General features: G+C 42.7%; 1 protein-coding gene across 6 annotated transcripts in view; it reads left to right on the top strand.

Moving 5' to 3' along the window:
* The window catches only part of PTK2 (protein tyrosine kinase 2), a 271,928-nt gene that overhangs the window by 91,837 nt on the left and 152,864 nt on the right, over nt 1–27,227 (top strand). For 5 of the 6 annotated variants that reach the window (XM_055314396.1, XM_055314395.1, XM_055314394.1 and 2 more), the window contains 2 exons: nt 8,099–8,265; nt 26,399–26,486. In XM_055314396.1, the coding sequence (XP_055170371.1) occupies nt 8,099–8,265; nt 26,399–26,486 (255 nt within the window). The remainder of the gene's footprint in view (nt 1–8,098; nt 8,266–26,398; nt 26,487–27,227) is intronic. The other variant, XM_055314397.1, reaches the window with a different exon arrangement.

The raw sequence follows: 27,227 nt of genomic DNA, 5'->3' as shown, positions 1-27,227 counted from the left end.
CAGGAGTAGTGGAAGGACCATGACAATGTTTGAGACCCATGGCCTACAGCAGGAAATGGGGTGGGAGTGAGTTAAGAGTGGAAGGTTAGGCACTTGGCAGAAACAAACAGACCATTTAATAATGGTAGCAAAGAGGATGCCAGGCCACCCAGTTTCGGAAAAGAGATAGCTTACTGTTAATCCACAGTAACTGGATAACTAGATTCAGACCCTGCCTGATACAGTAGTGCGTGAACACTAGGATGTAGCTGGGCTCAACTGATGTTTTGTCAGTGTAAAAATACAAGGTTTCGAAGATTTAGTGTGAAAAAATAATGTAAAATATCTCATTAGTAACCTGTTAGGATTACCTGTTGTAAAGATAATATTCATGACACAGTGGGTTAAATAAAATATATTATTAAAGTTGAATTCCTCTGTTTTTTACTTTTTTTTTTTTTTTTTTGAATTTTAAAGTAACCTACAGCTTGCCTTTTTATTTCTGGTAGACAGTTGTGCTCTGTAGAAAGTAATTATCAGAGAGACTGCTTGACTCAGAAGAATCAACACATTTGGAGGAGTTGAAAGATTTATTTTCCACAGGAAAATACATGGATTCTTCTTGTAATTCATTACAGAAGGCTTTTTTGTTCATGCTGCAATTAATTTTACTCTTTTTACATACATGTGCTTATATCTTAATTAAGTGTTTGATTATTAAAAGGATTCGTAGGATTCCACCATTTGTAGGCAAAGTGTACAAAGCAGCAACAGTACTCCTCTTTGAAGGGACCTGCGAGTCTCAGGTGGAGGCCTTACAGCCTCAGACACTCATAGGTCATGGCCACACCTGTGTAGGGGGAGGCCCAGAACTTTCTTGTGGGGGGATCTGTGAGATGGGCATGTAATAAGCACGTTCTGTCTACATCATCAGCCTCGACCTGTGTAACTGCCCAGGCACCACCAAAATAAGGGGCAAGTCATGATTTCTAAAAGTGCTGGCAGGCTGGTGCATCCTGCCCCTAAATAAGCAGCAGCCTATGAATGCAGACATCATTTACCTTGGGCGTAGCTTTGGCCTGCCCCAGGCAACCCTGGAGCTCAGTATGGGGTCAGCCCAGAAGAACCAAGGTTAACCCGTGCTGGACTATACTGAGTAAGGTTGGTCATCTAGGAACCTTGTAGTGGCACTTCAGAATAATAAGGGTGTACAAAAAATTCCAAATTCTACCAGAGGAATCCTCCTACTTGGGAAAAAGAATGACATTTACATCAGACTTGTCATCAGCAATGCTGGGTGCAGGGTAGTACTAGAAGAGTATCTCCTCAGGGCTCAGGGAATTGAGTTGTACGTCAGAAGTCTTCCAGACAAACTACCAGTCATGAAGACATGGGAGGAAGGTTTCTGAGAGAAATAAAGATGTAGAACGTAATACCACAGGCTCTCTTTGAGAAAATAATTAGGAGACATGATGGAGCAGAACCATGAGCCCAGCAAGAAGTGCTGTAGGGATGCAGGAGGCAGGTGGCCAGCACCGAGCAGTGGCCTGCACACAGCCCCCTGGTACCTGTCCTCTATCTTCATGGTCTCTTAAAGCCATGACCAGGGTTTAATCCAGCTCTGCCTTTTCCATATATGTCCCCCATTCTGATGGGTCTCCCTCTGACCTCGGGCCTTGGGTGCCACCCAGCTGTATCTGTCCTTCTGTCTGTACGCTTCTGATGCCAAAAGAAGTGTCTGTGTCAGGCACTAGAATCCTCTGTTGCTCCTCCTATGCTTGTGCCTACATTCAGTACATTATCTAGTTCTGTCCACATGGTTTCCCAGATACATCTAGAATCCACTCACTTCATCTGACCTCTGCTGCTACACCTTCTTTGAGTCACATGGTCTCCTGACCTCCCACTGTCCCCCCGGGACCTTTCAGTCTGTTCACAGCCCAGCAACCAGGTGATCCTTTGAAATGAGAGCCAGAGCATATTACTCCTCAACTCAGAGCCTTCCTGTGGCCTCCTGTCTCCTTTAGGGTGAACATTCAGAAGCCCGTGACTCCCTCCTCTCCCTGCCCCACCCTGTGACCTCTGTCCTCTGGCTTGCTCCCTTTGACTTTCTGCTTCTTGGACTGTTTCTCTGACATGCCGGTCTTGTCATCAGTAATTTGCTGAGAACCTCCAGCAGCTCCCCATTTCTCTCAGAGGAAGGCCAGATTCCTTCGGCAGTCTGGGAGGACCTACGGGACCTGGCTTCTTGTTGCCCGTTCTTACCTTGTTTCCAGTGACTGCCTTCCCTCTCTTGGGCTCCTGGCCCAGGAGTGCTCCCTCTCCTCCTCCACCTTTCCTGTTGCCCATCACCCCATTTTGGTGATGATTTCTCCTTATTGAGATTGTCTTGTTTCTTGGTTTGTTTACTCTTTTATTCTCTGCTTTCCTCCCCTAGACCATAAGCTCTCCTGGTATTGTCCCCAGCATCTTCAGGGCCTAGCAGGCACACAGTATGTACTTGACAGATCCCTGTTTGAGTAACTACACGAAGTCCTAGATGAAGTGGAGTGTTCTGACAGAAATGTAAATTAGGAACGTTGGTTGCAGAAGTAGAAAGTAGTAGACTAATAACCATAAAAGAAGTTGAATCGATAATCAGAGATTACACCTATCGCAAACCGCACCTGGCCTGATACTTCTGTCAGACCTTCATTCCTACCTTCTTACTATTTTCCTTAAATCACAGGGCCTAGACCAATCCATTTCATACCCAGACACCAAATCTGAGCAAGTACCATATAATGCCACTGAAGACTAAGTAGCAGTTGTTGGACAATATTGGTGTCCTGCTCAAAATATCTTCAGGTTTACTAACAGGCTCAGTGCCCTTTTCTGACTACATAGCATACTATGAGGTTTCCGTGCTTGTCACGAGTTTGTGGAAGTTAGGAGCTCTGTGAACAGAGCTGTGCTGTGCTAAGAATGGCTGGTGGCTATAGGGGAAGGCATTCGGCAGGCCGTTTTCCCTGAGTTCAGCCACAGACGGTTGCGTGGAGGAGTTTGTGTGCAACAGTCCCATGGTCCCCAGTGTTTATTGTTAGGTATCATCACTGATGCCTTATGTGTATCTCAAATGTACACTTTTTCTCTCTGATAGAGGATCAAGTGAATGTGCACTTAAAATCTCAAACACTGATTACTGTGCAAATACTTTTAGTGCAAGAAAAGACTACAGAGATTTTAAACTGTGTCTTTAATGGAGGGAGAGTATCATCCAGGAAGAAACTTGAAAGAAAAACCTTAAGGAAAAAAATAGGGTCAAAAGCAGTGTTAGAAAGAATATGGGACAGCAAAAACATGAGAAAGAATTCTCTGTCACTAAATCCTTAGAGATGGTGGCTGTGGTAGGCAGAATGTCCCCTGAAGAGATCCACATCTCAATGCAGAACCTGTGCATCTGTGACCTTCCATGGCAGAAGGGACTTTGAAGATGTGAGCAAGATTAAGATGACCTTGAGATGGGGGAGACTGGGAGCCACAGACCTTTTCTGGCTGTGGTCAGAGGGAGAAGACTGTGGAGGAAGGGTTGTTGGATGCAGTGCTGCTGGCTTTGACGATACACGGAGGGACCTCTAGCAGTGGAAGAAGCCAGCCTAGAGCTTCCAGAAAGCAGCACATCCCTGCCAACACCTTACCTTGATTTTAGCCCGGTGAGACCCCTTTCATACTTGTGATCTTACGGAACTTAGAAGTATACATTTATGTTCTATTAAGCCTGTAAGTGTGTGGTGGTTTGTTATAGCAGCAATAGGGAGCAAAGACACATAGGTGTGCTTTGTCTCGGAGGACTTTGGGGCTGACTTCTCGGTGAGTGCTGAACCAAAGGAAGGGATGAATTACTGTTGGAGAGCAGGATTTGGATTTCCATACCTTGTTTGTGGTAACCGAATGACGGTAGGCTCCTCCTGTGCAGATGGGAGCAGAGACAGTAAGAACTGTTGGTTTTCTTAAGGTGAAGAGCATCTGAAAGGCACAGAAAAATAGCCAGTGGACATTTTAACAAACTGATCAGGAGTAATTTCTAACTCCTGGGAGGAAGTAAAGAAATGAGCATTGTAAACACGTGTGATTGAGGTCTCTCTCATAGTAAAGAGACCTTGCCAGTCACTGTGAGAAGACATCTAGACACAGCAGATGTCTCTTGTGATCTTGTTGTCACCTGCCCCACAGACTGGCCACTCTCGCGCATGTGTTCAGCATCACCTCTCTCTTTCTAGATTAAGGCTGTAGAGGATAAGGTTCTGTCTTATTCATCACATGTAGGCTAGATACACACGTATCTATTCACTGACCGGATGAGTGAATGGGCATTCATAAGTGAATGAGCATGAAGGAAAGGTTTGCAGGATTTCTTTCTACCAGTGGAAAGGTCATCATTTCTTCCCAGAGCATTGTCTAAAACATAAATGACCAAGTTAAACCAAGCAAAATCATAAAAAGAACTTTTAGGAACAAAATTACAGTGTCATTGCAATAGTATATAATCAGGGAAATGTAAATTACAACAACAATGAAATGCCCCCCTCTTCTGTGGTCCATCACACAGATAAATACTTTAAGATGGATTTTATCCAGCATTGGCATGAGATGAAGGACAATCTCTAACATTATGTGCCAAATATAATTGGTATAGTTTCCCTGGTGGCCATATTTACCAAAATGTCAGATTTTTAACTAGCTTTTGACCCAGCATGTCTGTGTCTAAGCAGTGCTGCTGCATATGTCAGCTAGAAGCTTGTTCATAGCAGTATTGCTTGCATTTCCACTTCCCTTTCTCTGCCAGAGCAAGGAAGCCAACAAGAAAATAACTGTCCTCCAGTAGTGGAATGGCTCTAGACGCTGTGTGCTGTGTTCCTGATAAGATAGAAGCATGGTCCACACACTGCCTCACATCTTTTCATCCTCAAGAAGAAATCTTTTCCTGTGACTATCTCATGTGAGAATTAATCAGGAAAATTATATATTTCCAAATTCAAGGATATGTAGATGAGTAAAGGGATATTTCAGAGTAGCTAAGTGTAGGTTTATATACTATAGAGTAGGATTGCTGTAGGACATTAAAGCCAGGATAAGAAATTTAAATTTAATTCAGCTGCTGTTAGTGGCATATTATAAATCCTTGTCCTGTTATCTCCCTAGATACCCTTTTCTAAATGTACATATTCCAGAAATACTATGTGCATACATTTTCCTGTGGTAGCATTGTCAGGGTTTTTTTTTTTAAGTATGCATTCCTTACTAAATATTTAGTTCTCCAAGTTATTTTTTCAGTTTTGCAGAACCAAATATGTATGTCCTGAGCACCAAATAGATAAGTCCTTGTATATTCATAATCTTGGCTTCCATTCAGATTGAGTCAGCAGTGAGATTTACAGGAGTTCTAGACAAATGGGATAGGACACATTATGGAAGCATAATGAAAACTCAAAACATAAAGGGAAATGTCTCTGTGTTCATTGCTTTTAATTTTTTAGTGGAAAGTGAAAGTTGCAAGCTTGATTAATTAGGAGGTCCTACAGGATGGGAACTCTGTTTACTTGTATTTTTTAAAGATTTTTTCAAAAAATTTATTCATGAGAGAAACACACAGAGAGAGAAGCAGAGAGACAGGCAACAGAGGGAGAAGCAGGCTCCATGCAGGAGCCCGGCGTGGGGCCCGATCCTGGATCTCCAGGATCACGTCCTGGGCCAAAGGCAGACGCTCAACCACTGAGCCACCCAGGTGTCCCTTTTTTTTTTTTTTAATTTTATTTATTAGAGACAGAGAGAGAGAGAGACATACACACACACAGGCAGAGGGAGAAGCAGGCTCCATGCAGGAAGCCTGATGTGGGACTCGATCCCAGGTCTCCAGGATCATGCTCTGGGCTGAAGGCGGCGCTAAACTGCTGAGCCACCAGGGCTGCTCTGGGAACTCTGTTTAACAAAACCAAACATGAGGTCATTCTGGTGTCTTCAGGTAGTGTGATCAAGAGAATGGACTAAAATTATATCTATCCCATTAGGAGCCTACTTTTCCTCTGGGTTCCACAGCTCTGGACTAGGCCTCTGTACACTTGCCTCTCTGCAGGTGGGTACCTGTGTGCCCATTCCTTGAGAGGTCATGAAGATAACCTTTACTCAGGGTCATTAGGGAAGGCATCCAGAAAGGGTGGGATTTCTCCCAGATTGTTGATGGCACATACAGTAGTAAGAAATGGATTGTGCCCGAACGGTAGACCCTGCCAAGACAGATGGTTGGGTACAGATATGAATATGAACTGTGGCCCTAAAAGGAGAGAGGTGGCTCTGGAATCTGTGCTAGCAGTGAGCTGCTGCAGAGTAAAGAGAAGATGTACTGAACCCAAGCTACAGTGAGGGCAGCTGGTGTCGGTGTGCACTTGGTAGTGAATTGGCAGAGCTGGGACAGCAAGACAAAGCACTTTTGTGGGAATTTGAAAGAGGTGCCAGCTTCTGTCCTGTGCAGCTCAGGGATTTGTGTGTTGGCAAGGAGAAGTTGTAGAAGTTGCCTCTGAGAGAATTACTAGAAATGGATGTCCCTTCCCCTAGGCAGATCCCCCACCCCAGAGCACACAATGTGAAGACTAGAGGGTGGGCTGGGTTTTGGCTCCCGCTGCCCCTTGGCTGGATGCCCTTGGGTAGACACAACCTGCAGAGTCCTTCATGGTGGCCTGTTCAGAAATTCTGGGCCTTGAATCCCAAAGCCAGGAAGGACATTTATGCCTATTCTGTAGGTGGCACACATCCTTCCTGTCCCACAGAGAACTCCTCTGTTCTATGGAGTGGCCTTTGACTCCTCCAGCCCAGTCCTTTGTCTGTGCTTTCTTCCTGATACCATATTTACTCCCTCCCCTTCTACTCACCCATGCTTGATATACAACCTTTTCCTGGGATCTGGTACTCTGAAAGGGAGGCAGACCATGTGCAGGTGCCACATGATGCCTTCATTGTGGACACAATGGGTCCTTGACAGGTTTTGCATATATATAGTACATGTTACTTATCTTTTCTCATGAATAGGGATGGGAACATCCTTAATTGTATTACCAATAGCATCATGCCCTAATACAGAAATACTTAGTGTGTGTAATGTGTCTTACATTACAAGTAGTATTATTATACCTTCAGTCAATTGCTAATTTTTTAAAAAAGTGATGATTTTCTTTAGCAGTCATTTTCATGTTAGTATCAACATCATTAAAAAATTAACTTATGAATGGCCTGAGGGATTAAGAAAATTGCAGTGGATTGTGATTAGCACACCCTCTTGTAAGGGCAGCAGGTGGTCTCTGTTATATTCCCACGTGAGTCATCCATATGTGCTGCCCATTTAGAAACATACGTACATGTAACTTCCGTAGCCATGCAGGTACAGGTCAAGATTCAGGGCTGCCCTAGTCCTAGGATAAGCTTCATCTTTGTGCAGCAGCCTTCCCTGACTCCTTCCCTCAAAGGCCACCTTCATCTCTGAACTCATGGGCACATGTCTTAGGAGCATTAGATTTGGGAGCTATTTTAGATTGCTGCATTGTAATCTATAGAGAGCACATAGCAGATTGGGTAGGCCCAACTGGAAGTAACTTCTCATATATCATCGATATTATCAGAAGCATGGCCTTCATAGTATGTTCCTAAGTATGTTTCTTAAGAAATGATATTAAGTTGCAGTCTGGTGTAGAACAATATGCTGTCCTGGGTTCAGAAAGTGGAAGCCTCTCCTCAGGTCTAGTTCTCATCAAGTGACACCCAGAGGGTGGCTGGAATGCTTTGTCAGGTTTTGGGGATGATGCAGAGGTATAGCTGGCAGAAATGTATTTTAAGTATCCATGCTTTGTTTATCATTAAAGAAAAGGGAAGAGCTTCTTTTTGTGTTTTTTTTTTCCAGAACTTTTCCTTGTTCATAAAAATAGTATTTGAGAAAAAGATTCCTGAGAAAAATTAAGTAATTTATTTAACTTGATACTCTTTTTACCAAAGATTTCTGATAACTAACTAAAAGAAATGAACATTGCATTAATTTTAGCCTACAATTTTTTTTTTGTTTATAACAGTCATTTTTGTGGGGGGTATGTTTTAGGGCATCATTCAGAAGATAGTGGACAGTCACAAAGTAAAGCACGTGGCCTGCTATGGATTTCGCCTCAGTCACCTGCGGTCAGAGGAGGTTCACTGGCTCCATTTGGATATGGGTGTCTCCAATGTGAGGGAGAAGTATGAACTTGCACACCCACCAGAGGAGTGGAAGTAAGATTACATACCTACTTTGGTGTGACTCACCCTTGATTTGTTTTGCATATTAAATCACACACAAGAGGATGAATGTCTTTGCTTCATTTCATACTGATTGTAATTACGTCTCCTGTATAAATAAAATGGCTGGTAATGATTAACCAGTGATCTCTTCTAGACTTCAGTCTGTCTTTGTGGCACCAGCGACTCTGGACTGCTGGAGCTTCCGGTTGGGGTCTGTGGGGATGGCCTTTGGCTAGTCACACTTCTCTTGTCAGGACTACTTTGTGTCAACTTTGGCTCTAAGAGCTCAATTCCTGGTTCTTTTCCTTTCTGGCCTGTTAGCTTCCTTTTGTGCAGCAGGCCTTCCTGAGCCCCGAGGAGACCACACCTGCTTATGTCACTAATGTGCAGCAAGGCCTACCCCATCGGGCCTGGTAACCTCTGGCTCACCCAAAAAAGAGTGAGTGTGTATTTGATGTTAGGTAGCCACTCGTCTGACCTTACCGAATCTGAAACAATTCAAGGTGAATTAAAAGAGTTCTCTATAATTGTCCTCTCTCTGGTTCTCTCCGAATAATTGTTTCCACTCATAAGCAGAGTAACATGTTAGCAGGAAACTACAAGTAAAACACTTCCATGTGAGAGAAGGTAGGCCCCTTGCACAGGCGCCCTTGTGTTTGTAGCTGCAGCCACAGAGACAGAGGCGCTGTGGACTCTCAGTGGTGGGCACTCTCAGTCCAGCTGCCTAAATTGATTAGAGGAGACGTTTGAAAAGAAAAACAAACATGTGAAGGTTAATAAATCTCTAGTTGAATACAGCCTTGTCCTAGTTTACAAGAAATATACTTGTATTTTCAGGTTGATCAAACAGCTGGAACTGACTGAACTACTGGGATATTCCATGATGATGTAGTTTGGTTGGGTTATACCAGTGGCTAGCAGAGGTTTGACCTCCAGCTATTTAGCCAGTCAATCAAATAAGTGCTTAAGAGTTAAGAATATTGAAAAGTTAATTAAAAATACCTGCAGGTATGTTTATTCAACACACTTCTTTATTTACATGGACATGTCAGAGGCACACTTCACTATGACAGTCTCCCTGTTGCTCAGTAAAACGTCTGTTGAATGTAGACCTCTCAGTATACAAAGCTCTGTTTCTATTCTTTTAAGCCAACTTATTTTGCTTCATTTCAAGGAAACTTGAGCGGGCACTACCCTATTTTGTGGAGCCTGAACCCTCAGAAGTAAGACTGGGTGAGGTAGAACTTGGCCAAATGCAGGGTTGAGTCTGACGCTGACAGAGGGGGTGAACAGGACGCCCCTGTTGTCGTCACCACGGAGTGGGTCCACAGCCAGGTGCCAGGCCAGCTGTGTGCTCTTTATAATCTGTACATTTGCAGTGTGTAAAATGTGTATGTCACATAGCTCTCCCCATTCTTATGAGGTAAGGTTGGAGGAAATGGGCAACAGACTTGATTTAAGTTCCTCTTACAGAGAGAACTCAGGACACAGCTTTGACTGGAATGTAGCTGACTTCATACTGCAGGCTTTTAAAATGAACATACCCATCTCAGGAGGACTTCTGTAGTCTTAGCTCTGAGAGGAGCCTGGCGAGTAAGGTCAGTAAAGGCGCGTGGACAGTGGGGTGGAGGGGATGAGACAGGAAGTGGGGCTGGAGGCACAGGTGGTCCCTGTGGATGTTTCTGGGAGGGTCAGGCTTCATGCTGCCCCTCTGTGCATGCCGAAGGAGGCAGAACTTAAAGTGTCAGTAAGGAACAGGATGGTATTTTAAAAAAGAACCAAGTAGATTTGAAAAAGGATCAAACACAAGTTCTAGAAACCACTGGATGGATGAAACAGGAAATCAGATATACCTGAAAAATTAGTTAAGCAGAAATGTGGATCTGAGACAATTTACCCAAAAGAAAGCACATAGAGGTCAACATGTGGAGGGTGTAAAAGCACGTTGTGTAACATGAAGAATGAGAAAGTCAACCCATTTCTTGTAAGGGTTCTCAAAGAGAATAGAAAGAATGAAGAAAAGGAAATACTCCAAAGAAATAATGACTGAGAATTTCCTAGAAGTGGCGAATACCATGAGTACTTAGGTATAGGATTAACATAAAATCCCAAATAGGGTTAATGAAATAAATCTATACTTTGGTGGATTATAGTCAAATCATGTACAAAATAAAAAGATGATGCTAAAAGCAACCAGGGAAAAATTCACAATTCTCCACAGTGGGAATATGTTCCAAGTGGTGAGAAAAAGTAATTGGCAACCTGTATTTGTTGTTCAGATTCAGTTACCATTCAGGAGCAGGTACTTTCCTCAGAGAGTTTACCACCAAAAGAAACTTCCACAAATATACTTTAGGAAAAGGAAAGTGATTTCTGAAGGAGGTTTCAGATTCAAGAAGGAATGCTAGGGAAAAAATTGGATAGATAAAAAGAAGCATTGGGTCTAAAAACAAATAATGATTAGAATGGATTTTTCATATTAAAAAACCAGAACCCAAATAGTGGGTGCATGTCAGAAGACAGCTGCTCAGAATTAAAGTTGTCACCCATCTTTTAAAATTATATATAAAACAATTAAAAATAAAATTGTATATTAGGACAGTCATGAAACATTAGAAATAGATTTTATAAGCTTAACAGGTGGGTGAATAGGTGTTGGGGAAATGCAGCAATCAGAAGGAGGCAAGAAGTGGAGAAGGAAGGGATTGGAAAGCAGGACAAAGAGGAATCACAGACTAGACTTTGGAAATAAGCTCAAGCAGACTAACAGTAACTGGTCAGATTGTTAGGTGTGATTAAAAAATAGAGCCCAGCTATCTGTTTTTTATGACAGGTATCTTAAACAGTGATGTTGAAGACATTCTTAATGTGACTTACAGGAAGAAACATTTTACCTTAAGATGCAGTACACATGCACATGTATGTATCTCGGAACTGTTTACATATGTAAACATATGTACTTCACATACTCTACATATGTACTTCACAAAACCATACCCAGCCTCACTAGTACAGTGAAGTCTAAACTTTTCATCCAGGGGCAATCAGTTCTGTTCAACTTCATTTAGATACATAGATGGTGGATGGATGGATAGATGGATGGGCAGACAGATGGATAGAAGGATGGATGGATGGATACAGAGAGGGATAGATGAATGGATAGATGGATGGATGGTTGGATGGAGAGATGGACAGAGATGGATGGTGGGTGGGTGAATGGATGGGTGGATGGAGATGAATGGATGGATAGATGGATGATGAGTGGACGGAGATGGATGGTGGGTGGTTGGATGGGTGGATAGATAGGTGGATAGAAGGATGTATGGATACATACAGAGGGAAGGATAGATGGATGGATGGATAGATGGATGGTGAGTGGGTGAATGGATGGATAGAAAGATGGATCGATAGATGGATACATACAGAGGGAGGGATACATGGTGGATGGATAGATGGATGGTGAGTGGGTGGATGGATGGATGGATAGAAGGTGAATGGATGAAGAGATGGATGGTAGGTGGGTGGATGGATGGACAAATGGATGGATACATACAGCAAGAGGGATGGATGGATAGATGGATGCTGGGTGGGTGGATGGATAGAAAAATGCGGGGGGGGGATGAATGGATAGATAGAAACCATTTTCCTACCTACTAACCAGGGGGTGGGGTGGAGGGTGGGGCAAGGGGATTGGTCTTGCTTTATTAATATCCTATGAAAAAAGTTTCAAGGCAGAAAAGCATTCTTAGGGATATGGAGGGTAACTACATGGTAATAAAAGGCTCATTTCACAAGAATTGATGAAGAATAGAAATAGATGGAACTATTTAACTTATAAGTTCCTAAAGACATTTCTCAAAATATATAAAGCAAAATCAGTAATAAAAGAATAGAACTTACCTCTCTTAATAATTAAAAAGAAAACAAATAGTAAGTAAACAGTTTTTAAATTATGTTTTCCACTGTCCTTTTTAATGTGGAAATATAGAGTCCTGCACATGGCTAGTGTGTTAATCAATTTGAAAACACATTCCTAAATAATTGATGGTTCAAAGTAAAACTGCCAGTTTGCTCAGGGTCTGGCTGTGCTCCCTTGTTGTCCACCTCCCAGGGCTCTTCCCTTTCGCCCTCCAGTCCACCTCCTGTAGGAGCGAATGCTGTCAGTCATTTCTTACCTAATGACATTCTTCACTTCACCTCTTGCTTGCCCAGCTTTCCTACTTTACTGACCGTTCACTGTCATCTCTTGCTTAGCACTAAAATTTGGGGCTGCTCCAGTGACCTCTTCCTCTTTCTTCTCTCTGTAGACCTGCCTTTGGCATAAAATCACACTTTAATTGGACAGACACAGGGAACTAATAAACCAGTTATTGCCCGACCCAGACAAAAATCCTAAGAGCTAGTGGCTTGGGGGAGCAGTAGTAGGAGTGAGAAGCAGTTGTACAAAGATTTTTTTAAAAGGTAGAGCTCATAGGATTTGCTGAAGAGTCTAAAAATATATACATCCAATGAAATATGCCATACGTTCCTGTAGAAGCTTCCAGGGTTCCTCATCATCCCCGAAGCCAACTGCAGAGCTGCTGATCTTCCATCTCTTAGCCCCATCTCCTCTTGCTCTTACCCTCCTTCCTGCGCTCCAGCAGCTTGCACTCTTTGACGTCTCCATGTTCTCCTTTCAGAGCTACCAGATCAGGATCTAATTTGATAGGATCTTCTCTGCTTTCAGCTTTCTTGCTTGGTCGATGGTACAGACTTTTATTGTTGAGAACTTTCCACTTGCTCCACCCTAACCATATGGTTCTCTTATTGGTTCTCGAACAAGCCAAGTATATTGCACCTTGGGGTCCTTGTACTTGGTGGGACTCTGGTAGCTGTGCCCCCTCTGCTGTGTCCAGCATGGCTTGGACTCCCCATCATTTAGGGCAAGCACTCCACTGTCACCTCTTCTGTGGTCTTCTCCCACTGTTCTATCTGTAGGGCTCACTGCCTACCCACCTGATGACTCCCTCAGGGTCTTGGTCTTATTCCCTGCTGTGTTACTGGTTTCTGGTTTGTTGTGCCTGCTACATAGTAGGCACCCAGTAAAAACTTAAGTGAAAACTGAATTAGCATCAGTGAGAGTGTAAATTAAGCCAAGAAGCAAAACACTATGATGGGATAATAACTTCTCTTCCACTAGGGATGAACACCTGTAGTTTATGTTAATAACAGTGTTTCACACTAACACGTTGCTTACTATGTGGCAGACATTGTGCTTGCTTTATCAAAATGAATTCTTACCATAGTCTCATCAAGTGGGTGGGTACCTTTTAGCCATTTTACTTGTGAGAAACCTCAAGATAGACAAATGGATGGGTGGAGGGTAGAAAGTGGAGTCTATGTGCTCAGCTCATTCCTCTTTCCTCCTGTGTAAATACAAGAAATGGAAGCATCTTCCAGCAGGCATCTTCTTTTTTTTTTATTTTATAAATTAATTTTTATTGGTGTTCAATTTACCAACATACAGAATAACACCCAGTGCTCATCCCGTCAAGTGTCCCCCTCCGTGCCCGTCACCCATTCACCCCCACCCCCTGCCCTCCTCCCCTTCCACCACCCCTAGTTCATTTCCCAGAGTTAGAAGTCTTTATGTTCTGTGTCCCTTTCTGATATCTCCCGCACATTTCTTCTCCCTTCCCTTATATTCCCCTTCACTATTATTCATATTCCCCAAATGAGTGAGAACATACACTGTTTGTCCTTCTCCGACTGACTTACTTCACTCAGCATAATACCCTCCAGTTCCATCCACGTTGAAGCAAATGGTGGGTATTTGTCGTTTCTAATGGCTGAGTAATATTCCATTGTATACATAAACCACATCTTCTTTATCCATTCATCTTTCGATGGGCACCGAGGCTCCTTCCACAGTTTGGCTATTGTGGACATGGCTGCTAGAAACATCGGGGTGCAGGTGCCCCTGCGTTTCATTGCATCTGAATCTTCGGGGTAAATCCCTAACAGTGCAATTGCTGGGTCGTAGGGCAGGTCTATTTTTAATTCTTTGAGGAACCTCCACACAGTTTTCCAGAGTGGCTGCACCAGTTCACATTCCCACCAACAGTGTAAGAGGGTTCCCTTTTCTCCGCATCCTCTCCAACATTTGTGGTTTCCTGCCTTATTAATTTTCCCCATTCTCACTGGTGTGAGGTGGTATCTCATTGTGGTTTTGATTTGTATTTCCCTGATGGCAAGTGATGCAGAGCATTTTCTCATGTGCATGTTGGCCATGTCTATGTCTTCCTCTGTGAGATTTCTCTTCATGTCTTTTGCCCATTTCATGATTGGATTGTTTGTTTCTTTGGTGTTGAGTTTAAGAAGTTCTTTATAGATTTTGGAAACTAGCCCTTTATCTGATATGTTATTTGCAAATATCTTCTCCCATTCTGTAGGTTGTCTTTGAGTTTTGTTGACTGTATCCTTTGCTGTGCAAAAGCTTCTTATCTTGATGAAGTCCCAATAGTTCATTTTTGCTTTTGTTTCTTTTGTTTTCGTGGATGTATCTTGCAAGAAGTTACTGTGGCCAAGTTCTAAAAGGGTGTTGCCTGTGTTCTCCTCTAGGATTTTGATGGAGTCTTGTCTCACATTTAAATCTTTCATCCATTTTGAGTTTATCTTTGTGTATGGTGCAAGAGAGTGGTCTAGTTTCATTTTTCTGCATGTGGATGACCAATTTTCCCAGCACCATTTATTGAAGAGACTGTCTTTCTTCCAGTGGATCATCTTTCCTCCTTTGTCGAATATTAGTAGACCATAAAGTTCAGGGTCCATTTCTGGATTCTCTATTCTGTTCCATTGGTCTATGTGTCTGTTTTTGTGCCAGTACCACACTGTCTTGATGACCACAGCTTTGTAGTACAACCTGAAATCTGGCATTGTGATGCCCCCAGCTATGGTTTTCTTTTTTAAAATTCCCCTGGCTATTCGGGGTCTTTTCTGATTCCACACAAATCTTAAAATAATTTGTTCTAAGTCTCTGAAGAAAGTCCATGGTATTTTGATAGGGATTGCATTGAACGTGTAAATTGCCCTGGGTAGCAATGACATTTTCACAATATTAATTCTGCCAATCCATGAGCATGGAATATTTTTCCATCTCTTTGTGTCTTCCTCAATTTCTTTCAGAAGTGTTCTATAGTTTTTAGCGTATAGATCCTTTACCTCTTTGGTTAGGTTTATTCCTAGGTATCTTATGCTTTTGGGTGCAATTGTAAATGGGATTGACTCCTTAATTTCTCTTTCTTCAGTCTCATTGTTAGTGTATAGGAATGCCATTGATTTCTGGGCATTGATTTTGTATCCTGCCACGCTACCAAATTGCTGTATGAGTTCTAGCAATCTTGGGGTGGAGGCTTTTGGGTTTTCTATGTAGATTATCATGTCATCGGCGAAGAGGGAGAGTTTGACTTCTTCTTTGCCAATTTGAATGCCTTTAATGTCTTTTTGTTGTCTGATTGCTGAGGCTAGGACTTCCAATACTATGTTGAATAGCAGTGGTGAGAGTGGACATCCCTGTCTGGTTCCTGATCTTAGGGGAAAGGCTCCCAGTGCTTCCCCATTGAGAATGATATTTGCTGTGGGCTTTTCATAGATGGCTTTTAAGATATCGAGGAAAGTTCCCTCTATCCCTACACTCTGAAGAGTTTTGATCAGGAATGGATGCTGTATTTTGTCAAATGCTTTCTCTGCATCTAATGAGAGGATCATATGGTTCTTGGTTTTTCTCTTGCTGATATGATGAATCACATTGATTGTTTTACGAGTGTTGAACCAGCCTTGTGTCCCGGGGATAAATCCTACTTGGTCATGGTGAATAATTTTCTTAATGTGTTGTTGGATCCTATTGGCTAATATCTTGTTGAGAATTTTTGCATCCATGTTCATCAGGGATATTGGTCTGTAATTCTCCTTTTTGGTGGGGTCTTTGTCTGGTTTTGGAATTAAGGTGATGCTGGCCTCATAGAATGAATTTGGAAGTACTCCATCTCTTTCTATCTTTCCAAACAGCTTTAGTAGAATAGGTATGGCTTCTTCTTTAAACGTTTGATAGAATTCCCCTGGGAAGCCATCTGGCCCTGGACTCTTGTGTCTTGGGAGGTTTTTGATGACTTCTTCAATTTCCTCCCTGGTTATTGGCCTGTTCAGTTTTTCTATTTCTTCCTGCTCCAGTTTTGGTAGTTTGTGGCTTTCCAGGAATGCGTCCATTTCTTCTAGATTGCCTAATTTATTGGCGTAGAGCTGTTCATAATATGTTTTTAAAATCGTTTGTATTTCCTTGGTGTTGGTAGTGATCTCTCCTTTCTCATTCATGATTTTATTAATTTGAGTCTTCTCTCTCTTCTTTTTAATAAGGTTGGCTAATGGTTTATCTATCTTATTAATTCTTTCAAAGAACCAACTCCTGGTTCTATTGATCTGTTCCACAGTTCTTCTGGTCTCAATTTCGTTGATTTCTGCTCGAATTTTAATTAACTCTCCTTCTGCTGGGCGTCGGGTCGATTTGCTGCTTCTTCTCTAGCTCCTTTATGTGTAAGGTTAGCTTTTGTATTTGAGTTCTTTCCAGTTTTTGAATGGATGCTTGTATTGCGATGTATTTCCCCCTCAGGACTGCTTTTGCTGCATCCCAAAGATTTTGAACAGTTGTATCTTCATTCTCATTAGTTTCCATGAATCTTTTTAATTCTTCCTTAATTTCCTGGTTGACCCTTTTATCTTTTAGCAGGATGGTCCTTAACCTCCACGTGTTTGAGGTCCTTCCAAACTTCTTCTTGTGATTGAGTTCTAATTTCAAGGCGTTATGGTCTGAGAATATGCAGGGGACGATCCCAATCTTTTGGTATCGGTTCAGACCCGATTTGTGACCCAGTATGTGGTCTATTTTGGAAAAAGTTCCATGTGCACTTGAGAAGAATGTGTATTCAGTTGAGTTTGGATGTAAAGTTCTGTAGATATCTGTGAAATCTATCTGGTCCAGTGTATCATTTAAAGCTCTCGTTTCTTTGGAGATGTTGTGTTTAGAAGACCTATCAAGGGTAGAGAGAGCTAGATTGAAGTCACCAAGTATAAGTGTATTATTATCTAAGTATTTCTTCACTTTGGTTAATAATTCGTTTAAGTATTTGGCAGCTCCCACATTCGGGGCATATATATTGAGGATTGTTAAGTCCTCTTGTTGGATAGATCCTTTAAGTATGATATAGTGTCCCTCTTCGTCTCTCACTACTGTCTTCGGAGTGAATTTTAGTTTATCTGATATAAGGATGGCTACCCCTGCTTTCTTTTGAGAACCATTTGAATGGTAAATGGTTCTCCAACCTTTTATTTTCAGGTTGTAGGTGTCCTTCTGTCTAAAATGAGTCTCTTGTAGACAGCAAATAGATGGGTCCTGCTTTTTTATCCAGTCTGAAACCCTGCGCCTTTTGATGGGGTCATTAAGCCCGTTCACGTTCAGAGTTACTATTGACAGATATGAGTTTAGTGTCATCATGATATCTATTTAGTTCTTGTTTTTGTGGATTGTTCCACTGAACTTCTTCTTAAAGGGGAATTTTAAGAGTCCCCCTTAAAATTTCTTGCAGAGCTGGTTTGGAGGTCACATATTCTTTCAGTTCCTGCCTGTCTTGGAAGCTCTTTATCTCTCCTTCCATTTTGAATGAGAGCCTTGCTGGATAAAGTATTCTTGGTTGCATGTTCTTCTCATTTAGGACCCTGAATATATCCTGCCAGCCCTTTCTGGCCTGCCACGTCTCTGTGGAGAGGTCTGCTGTTACCCTAATATTCCTCCCCATGAAAGTCAGGGACTTCTTGTCTCTTGCTGCTTTAAGGATCTTCTCTTTATCTTTGGAATTTGCAAGCTTCACTATTAGATGTCGAGGTGTTGAACGGTTTTTATTGATTTTAGGGGGGGATCTCTCTATTTCCTGGATCTGAATGCCTGTTTCCCTTCCCAGATTGGGAAAGTTTTCAGCTAGGATTTGTTCAAATACATATTCTGGCCCTCTGTCCCTTTCGGCGCCCTCGGGAACCCCAATTAAACGTAGGTTTTTCTTCCTTAGGGTGTCATTTAATTCCCTTAATCTGTCTTCATGGTCCTTTAATTGTTTGTCTCTTTTTTCCTCAGTTTCCCTCTTTGCCATTAACTTGTCTTCTATGTCACTCACTCGTTCTTCCACCTCGTTAACCCTCGTCGTTAGGACTTCTAGTTTGGATTGCATCTCATTCAGTTGATTTTTAATTTCTGCCTGATTGGATCTAAATTCTGCAGTCATGAAGTCTCGTGAGTCCTTAATGCTCTTTTCTAGAGCCACCAGTAGCTGTATAATAGTGCTTCTGAATTGGCTTTCTGACATTGAATTGTAATCCAGATTTTGTAGCTCTGTGGGAGAGAGGGCTGTTTCTGATTCTTTCTTTTGAGGTGAGGTTTTCCTTCTAGTCATTTTGCTCAGTGCGGAGTGGCCAAAAACAAGTTGTATTGGGAAAAGGAGAGAAAGAGAGAGAAGGAAAGAAAAGAGAAAAAGAAAAAGAAAAAGGAAAGAAGAAAAAGGGAAAGAAAAAGAAAGAAAGGTAAAAAAAAGGGGGGTGGGGGAAGCAATCAGAAATCAAAAAGAAAAGAAAAAAGAAAAAAAGAAAAAAAAAACACGGGGGAGTATTTCTGTAGACTTTAAGTCCCTTGACTTCCCCTGGAACTGGTCCGTCTAGCTGGTCTTCTGGGGGAGGGGCCTGTTGCACTGATTTTCAGGTGTTAGCACTTGGGGGAGCTGCTCTGCCCCTGCCTGCTGTAGGACTCAGCGGGGGTTGTTTACCCCGTGTGGTCTCAGGAGGAACAGTTGCAGTTGCTATGGCAACTCTGGAAGCCTGGATTCAGCCTCCGCTGGAACTACGGGGCTCGGGGCTCTCGGCTCTCCGTCTGCAGGGCCTGGAGGCTCCGGGGCGGGGCCGCTGATCTGCTCAGTTCAGGGCAGGAGCGTCCTTGCTGTCCTGGGCCCTCCCGGCCTCTGCCTGTCCCGGGGGGAGGCCGGATCCTGGGCTGTGTCCCGGCGCCCTGTGCTCCGGGGCCTGCGTTGTTGGATTTGCGCTCCCGCCCCGCAGCTCCCTCCCTGGAGCCGCTCCCTAGCCCCTCCGAACTGTTCCGGTGCGTGCGTGCTGCAGCCCTTAGGGAGCTCGGAGCACTCTCCTGCGCTCGCAGGTGTCTGTTAGTGTCCCTGGGAGCCCGAGGGCATCCGCGCCCTCCTGGGTCCTGCTCCAACTCCCTGCGAGCCCATCAGGCATCTTCTTAGTTCATAAGTGGTTTGTGAGGGCAGCTGCACTCCTGGCTTTAGTTTTGAGAACTAAGATCTTATTCAAATGGAAGTGCCAGGACTCATCAGAATAATTGGATGTTAATTTCCATTCTCAGGTTTTTGAACATGGATGTGTGTGTGTGTGTGTGTGTGTGTGTGTGTGTGTGTGCTATCTGCTATAGGATCTGTTCATACTGTCCAATAATCCTGATCTAGAAGCTTGCTTACCTAAGTCCTCAGCTCTTCAAACACCTCTGTAAGCTAGCTTGCAGCACACAGTGTGATTGTAACTGTGTCAGGCAGCATGACCTTACAGAGGTGTCATTCTTGCCACTGGGGAAAGGAAGGGCTGGTTTGATAAATGGCTGTCCTTGTGGGAAGAATAACAAAAAAGTTAGATCCTAAAAAATAAAAATAAAAAAAATAAAAAATAAAAGTTAGATCCTACCTCAAATAATACACAGAAACCCACTTGAGGTGGATCAGGTGAGAAAAAAGTTTAATGGAAAATATAGTTGAATGTGTCTCTGGTCCTGGAGTAGGAAGATTTAGTCCCCCAAAATGTTCACTGTAAAAGGAAAGAATAGCAGGTTTGAGTTCATTAGAATTAAGAACTTCTGTATATCAAAAGGTGTATTTTTAAAAGTGGAAAAGCAAGTTGCAACTGAGATATTTGCAACATCTATAATGAACAGAAGATGGTGCTAAGAGTTCTTCTGATTGATAAGAAAATTGCAGACAACTCAGTAAGTGGGCCAGAGACAGGAAGGTATTGTCATAAAAGAGAAAACAAGTTTGACCAGTAATCATAGGCAAACACTGTCAGCCTCAGTAGCTATCAGGGAGATGGGAATCTAGACCATAAGATCCATCTTCTACTCCCTGGTTCGCAAAAAGTAAGTTGTCGGCAGTATTGGTAGCTGGAGAGGTGAGGGATCAGACGGGGTGTTGCCTACACTGCTGGTGAGAAGGTAAATGGGTAAATCTATTTGGTGAACAGCTTGAAAATCAAGGCATTATACACTCTTCTACAATCCTGCAGTTCCACTTCAGATTTGTCCTTGAGAGACTCTTAGGTTTCTGTACCAGGCTAGAGATGCAAGAATATTATACACAAGTCAAAATGATTGAACTGTAGGGATGTGCAGCGGTGGGGGTGAATCTTAGCTACGTAAGCTCATGTGACAAAACGGAGTCTCCCAGGATGGTGGTGTGAATACACTAAGTACCACTGAACTGTGCACTCTATAATGTTAATTTTTTGTTATGTGAATTTTACCTCCATTAAAAAAAAATAAGTCTCAGAAGACGATATAATGACAAACTTTTATAAAGTGAAGAAAAAACCCTAAAAGGATGTTGGGAACATATTAGTTGGGTAAGACAGTATGGCTCATATAGGTAAAGGACCAGAGGGAAATCATTCAGAGCCTCTGCAGGTGGAGCAGCCTGCCCCCCCAGTCTCCATCAGGCCCCCAGGGGTGTGTGCGGAGCCCTCAGGTTCTGATGCAGGCTCGGAAAGCCAGGCCCTTAGGAGACACATGCCCTGCTGCCTGCCTGGCCAGCCACCATACCATCCTAATCGATACTGTGGCAGGCGGTGTCCTGCAGCTCCGAGAGGTTTCTATCAGATTTCAACTTTAAAGTTTTTTGCACTTAGATCTTTCTAGTGAACCAAATTTTGGTAATTAAATTTCGCTTATCTGAGTCAACCTATAGTGGAGTGGTGTGTTTGGCTTGCAGGTGGGTTAGTCAGATATAGACTGTCAGAGCTGTGAGGGAAATGGCCCAGTCCTTCTGATGTCGAATTCAGGGCTTGGAGGGCCAGGCCTGAGAGATGGCTCTCGGCCTTTGAGAAAGGATGTGGGGCTTTGCAAGTGAAGAACCTCCTCGTTGTTACTAAGACGTGGTTCCCATCCCCCTGCTTCTTGCTGTTCTCTCACTGTCCTGCAGCAGCCCCTGGCTTTGTGAGGACACAGCTGTTTTCAGACCTCAGCAGGAGAAAAAGTCTTTCATAGAGAGGAAAGGTGTGCCATTTTTCAAAGATGGTAAATGAAGATGAATAATGATCGTTTCGGAAGCTTTCGATTATTTTTGATAGTTTCCTATGTTGCCTTGAACTGGCACTGCCTCTACATGTGCCTTCATTTAAAAGCAAGTCTTCCATTGTAATCCTGCATTCAACAAGAGATCTTTCAGGGGTTTAAAGCAGAAAGACAACAAATAGAGGAGCGCTCTCACATATGGAGATGAAACCTTTAAAATGAGGATGGACTTTTAATTTGCTGGTCTGTTAATTAAACATTTACTGGATGCTTCTGCCTCAGACGTGAGGAGCGTTGAAGATAGGTGAGTTTCCAAGTTTCTGGCCAGGCTGTCTGGCTGTGGACTGACTCTGGCCAGGCTGGTTGAAGAGCAGCTCTACTGGGTGTTGTGACCATGGTTATGGAACAGTCTAGTCTATGCCCGTGGAGATTTCTTTTTATTCTCTGTATGTATCAAAAGTTGCAAGAATAGTACACAGAAGCCCTGTGTATCCTTCACCTAGCTTCCCTAAAACGTTCAAACTTTCATAAACATGGTACAGTAATTGAAACCAGGAACTTACATTGATACAGGATTGTTAACTGATGTACAGATGTTATACACATTTCCGCAGTCGTCCCGCTTAACATCCGTTCCCGCTCCAGGGTACCATGTGGCTCTTCACTGTGTCCTTAAGTCTTTGCTAATCTGAGACAGTTCCTCAGTCTGTTTATGTCCATCATGACCTTGACACTCTGGAAGAATACTGGCTGCTTATTTGTACCATGTCTTTCAATTTGGGTTGGTCTGGGTTTGTTTTCATGGTTATATTGAGGTTATGTGTTGTTGGCAAGAATACTACAGCCAAACTATTGAACCCATCACAGTGCATCTTATTGGGAAGTCTGTAATGATGGTGTGACTCCGTTTTACAGATGTTTTTAACTTGGATCATTTGGTTTAAGGTGGTGGCCAGGTTTCTCCACTGTAGAGTTACTGTTTTCTCCTTTGTAATTAAGAAATACCTGCCTTGGGGGGGGGGGGGGAGAGGGATATATTGAGACCTTGTAGATATTCCTGCTTCTTATTGTATTTTCACCTACTAATCTCTGTACCATTGATGATTCTTTCTTACAGCTATTGCTGCTATAATTTTTGCCTAATGATGAATTTCTTTTTCCATTCTTTTGAGGATTTTTAAGTGGAGTCTGTTGTAAGAAGGAGCAGTCCATACTATGTTATTTGTAAGGCCCATCAAGAAACAATATCTGTGTTGTTTCTGGAAATTGTACTTTATTTCACTACACACAGACTGGCTACCTGAACCTTCTCTGTATCAGGGTTAACAGGTTCTTTGTCCAAATACTTCCTACTCCTCCCTGCCGTTAGTTGGTTAGCTTTTGGGTATCTTGGTGCTCGTTGTTGGTAAGACTGAAGGGGTTAGTGTCGGTGGCCTTAATAGGAAGCTACTACTTAGGAGAAGCACAAGGATTATTTTATTTGGGGTATGTTGTATTTAGCTGCTATTCAGAAATCCATGGAATGGCATATAGCAGAATAGTGGAAATATGTTTCAAGATGAGGCCAGGCTCTTAGAAGAGTAGCACAAGGGTAAGGAGGATGGTGACTTTCATGGAAGAGGGGGCAGTGGGGATGTCAGCACTCATGGGCCAATAGGCTGTGGGTGTTGGCTGCTGTGGTTTAAGGACTGAGACAGGGTGATGGAAGGTGATTAAATCAGGCGACCTTGGGCAGTTTAGCAGCGCTATCGGGGACATACACTAGATTGTATGGATTGAAGCAGGGACCAGAATCCTTCTCATGATTGAAAAGCTTGCCTGCTTGCACACAAGATCAGTTCCTCTTCCCCTGTTTCTGAGCCATAGCATCTTTTGGTTTCATTCTTCTTTGCAGCATTCGTGCTTGTGCTTGCAGAGGGATCTGTGTCTGCCTCTTTATCACCTGTAAGACCTGGGGCCACTTACCCAATTCCCTGAAACAATTTCCCCCATCAGCGAAAACAGGGTGAGATATTACCCTCCTCATTACTTCTCAGCCAGGGCACTGCACTCGCCTCCGGCCCTCCTGCTTCTCCCCTGGGCCCTGTTGTCTGTCCTACACACTGTCGCCTTCCTAGTCTAAGAAATGTACATCTTGCCATGCTCACAGTGCTCCAAGCCCCGTAGTCGTGACATGCAGGGGCCTCTGGGATTTGCCACCTCCCCATCTCTCTCTCTCTCCCTGCAGTCCTTCCACTCAGTGCTTGTGCTCAGTGGGCTTGAGCTGCATTTACCTTCTCACTCCTCCTCTAGCCTCAGGACCGTCATCCATTCTCTTCCACCAGTTTAGAACTCTTGTCCCTGCACATGATGGCGTCATGACTCCTTTCCTCCCCTCAGATCTTCATTCAGATATCACTGAATCAGAGTGTCCTTCACTGGCTACCCCGCACAAAATAATACTTCATCACTTATCATGCCCCATTACCTTGCTTCTTTGTCTTTATCGTATTTCCTGCCACCTCATAGATATTTGTGTATTTGCTGTCTGACTCTCACCACAAATTGTATAGAAACTTCTGAAGGCCAGCTCTTGGCCTGTTCTATTCACTGGTGTCTTCCCAGCCTCTGGAGCTCTGCCTAGGATGGAATTGGTGCTGGAAATCAGTATCTGTAGAGTAACTACTAATGTAGTAAGAAGCTGTGGAGCCCACAACAATTGTGTGCCAGTGAGTGCGCTCGCTCATTCATTGATTTCCACCAAGGACTTTGTGAAGACACTAAGGCAGAGGCGATGGCAGACTGTGGATGGCCATGGAGCCAGAGGCCACAGGAAGAAGCCTTCCTGCTTCTGTCAGGACCATTGCCGACTACAAGGAGGCTGTAGTCACGTGCTTATCCCCATCTCTTCCAGGACCTGAGTAGTCATGAAGCGTCCGTTGAGGCCATTGTCAGCATCATCAGGGTGCTGGCTGGTCGCAGCAAGGATGTGCAGCCAGGCGGCCCAGTGTTTGGTCTGAGGTCTGTTTCCTTATCGTTACGTGCGATAGTGTCTGTAGCAAAAGCTTCCTGTGTCCTGTTTGATCCCGAATGTGCAGCCTTGGGACCATTTGCTGCTGCTTGCAGAGCACCATATTCCTAGTCTGCTACATGTGAATCACTCCACTTCTGTTCTCTGGCTTAGGAGAAATAGTGCATGTAAAGTGCCTGGTAAGTCCTCAGTTCAGAATAAATGAACTCTAGCGTGCTTCTACAAATGACTGCCCCACATAGATAATCTGTGATAAATTATTGACCTCGTTCTGAGAGTAGAAGTAGAAGGGAACCTAATCATTTGGCAATTATGTGTTTTAATAAAGATGGACACTTAAAAATCTTTGCAGAACTTGTGTGTGTTTCTTAGATTTTTTCCACCTTTAGCTGAACCAAAAGAATTGTATTTACTACTTTGTTTACATGTCTTCCTTATGAGCCTATTACATTTTTGTAAACATCAGTTAGTAAAACTTCAGAAAAAAAATAGATCTTCCTATAACCTTTGGGTAGGCAAATATTTTATAAATAAGACACTAAAAGAATTTTCTAAAAAGGAAAAGAATAAATAGAGCTGCATAATATTATGAACTCTTTTCCTGAAAAAATAACATTAAAATAAAAACATTTTTTAAATATATTTTTTTAAAGATACCATTAAGAGAGTGAAAGGCAAGCCTTGCGGTAGCAGAAGATAGGAGTCTAATGATGGCCTCACACCCTGACCATGTGAGGAATGCCTACAGGTCAACTGGGGCTTGGGGAGGGGAGATCAACAACCCTTTAGAAAAAACAGATATTTCACAAAAGATTTCCAGAATGGCCAGTCATGAGATGAGAGTGTTCCCAGTCTCATCATCCATCAGGAAGTGCCAATCCAGTCCTTTTGACACTCAGTGCGGTAAATATCAGTGACTAGAAAGAAAGAGAAATGCTGGGCAGAGGTGAGGGTGGAGAGGATCCAGAACACCCCACGGTGGGGGGACTTTGAACTGGTGTGGCTTCTTTGGCTCATTGACGAAGCATCTGCTAAAGCAGGTGTGTGTGTGTTTTTGTGTTCTGCTGATTCTACTCCTAGTCTGAGCCTCTGTGCCTAACAGAAGTGTTCACCAAAAGACCTGCACAGTAGAAGAGAGATACAGAGAGAGAGAGCCTTCTGGTGAAAATGTTTGTTTCGACTACTCTGGAAGCATGGCTTCCTGAACAATTATTTTATGCTTAGAGGAAGAAGAATGTTTATAGCAGTATCTACATAACAACCAAAACCCAGGAATAACACTAATGGCCCCTAGTCGTGATGTTGTATATCATGTAGTGCAGCATCTCCCTCTACGTGCAACCATCAGCTACCAGATAGGCTGAATCTCACAAGCATGTCCGTGACTGAACAAAAGCCAGGCATGAAAGAGTACGTTCTGTGTGATTCCATGCATATCAGGTCAGCCGTCAGGCGAAGGGTGAGGAGGTGCTGCGCCTGCTCTGTGGTGGACAGTGAGTGCGAGGACTGGGTGCCTTCTGGGCTTCTTTCCTGCTCTGTCTCCCTGCTGGATCATTGAGCTCTAGACACTGAAACTTTGTGCTGAAAAGTTTGAAAATTTATGTTGAAAAACTGATTGTATTCTAGCTTATTTTTTCAGTGGTATTTCAGAATAATTGGTTATGCCATATTTACGATAATGCTGTAATTGTAGACTGTGAATTGAGGATTATTTATTTCTAATTGTTCTATTTTTGTGAATTATTTTTTAGATACGAATTGAGAATTCGTTATTTGCCAAAAGGATTTCTAAACCAGTTTACTGAAGACAAGCCAACTCTGAATTTCTTCTATCAACAGGTATAGGAGGGTGCCTTAATATACTTTTTTCTTTGTTTCTTTGAATCCTGCTTACTGCATGGTTTTATTTTAGAATTAGATTAAACCTAACATTTAGGAGAATGTAGATCTGTCACAGTATGGCAGTGAGAGACCTCTAACCAATGAGAAATTTGAATTTTTGACACTGTGAATTTTTGTATGCTTGGGAAAATCTTAAAAGATACTTCTTTTATGTGGAGACAGAAATCCTAAGTGACACAACCATTGGTTTATCTTTAATTCAAGTATAATTGCTATGCCCAAATATCAACAGATTGGTCAGATAGTGAATTTATTGTCAGAGCCAACTAATACTTACATAATCTCAAGAGCACTATGCATAATAAAGCTAGAATTGACTTTTTTTTTTTTACACTAACTTGCATTCTACCCCTTAAAATATTAGTTAGGCAGTAAACATGTGTCATAAATGAACCAATACAATTTTATGGCCATATCCACTTGGCTTGTTGATTTTATTTATTTATTTATTTGTTATTTTTATTTATTATTATTATTTTTTGGCTTGTTAATTTTCATGAAGAGTGCCAGAAAAACAGGTCTGAGGAATATCTGACACTTGCACACATGTTCTGTGGCCAAATGCACTTGGTAATACTTTGTTTTATTTTTTTATTTATTTTTTTTTAATTTTTATTTATTTATGAGAGAGAGAGAGAGAGAGAGAGAGAGACAGGCAGAGGGAGAAACAGGCTCCAT

Source organism: Nyctereutes procyonoides, unplaced genomic scaffold (assembly GCF_905146905.1).
Source record: "Nyctereutes procyonoides isolate TBG_1078 unplaced genomic scaffold, NYPRO_anot_genome, whole genome shotgun sequence".
Classification (NCBI taxonomy): Eukaryota; Metazoa; Chordata; class Mammalia; order Carnivora; family Canidae; genus Nyctereutes; species Nyctereutes procyonoides.
Note: the sequence above shows the minus strand (reverse complement) of the source record. Positions and strands in the feature narration are given on the sequence as shown.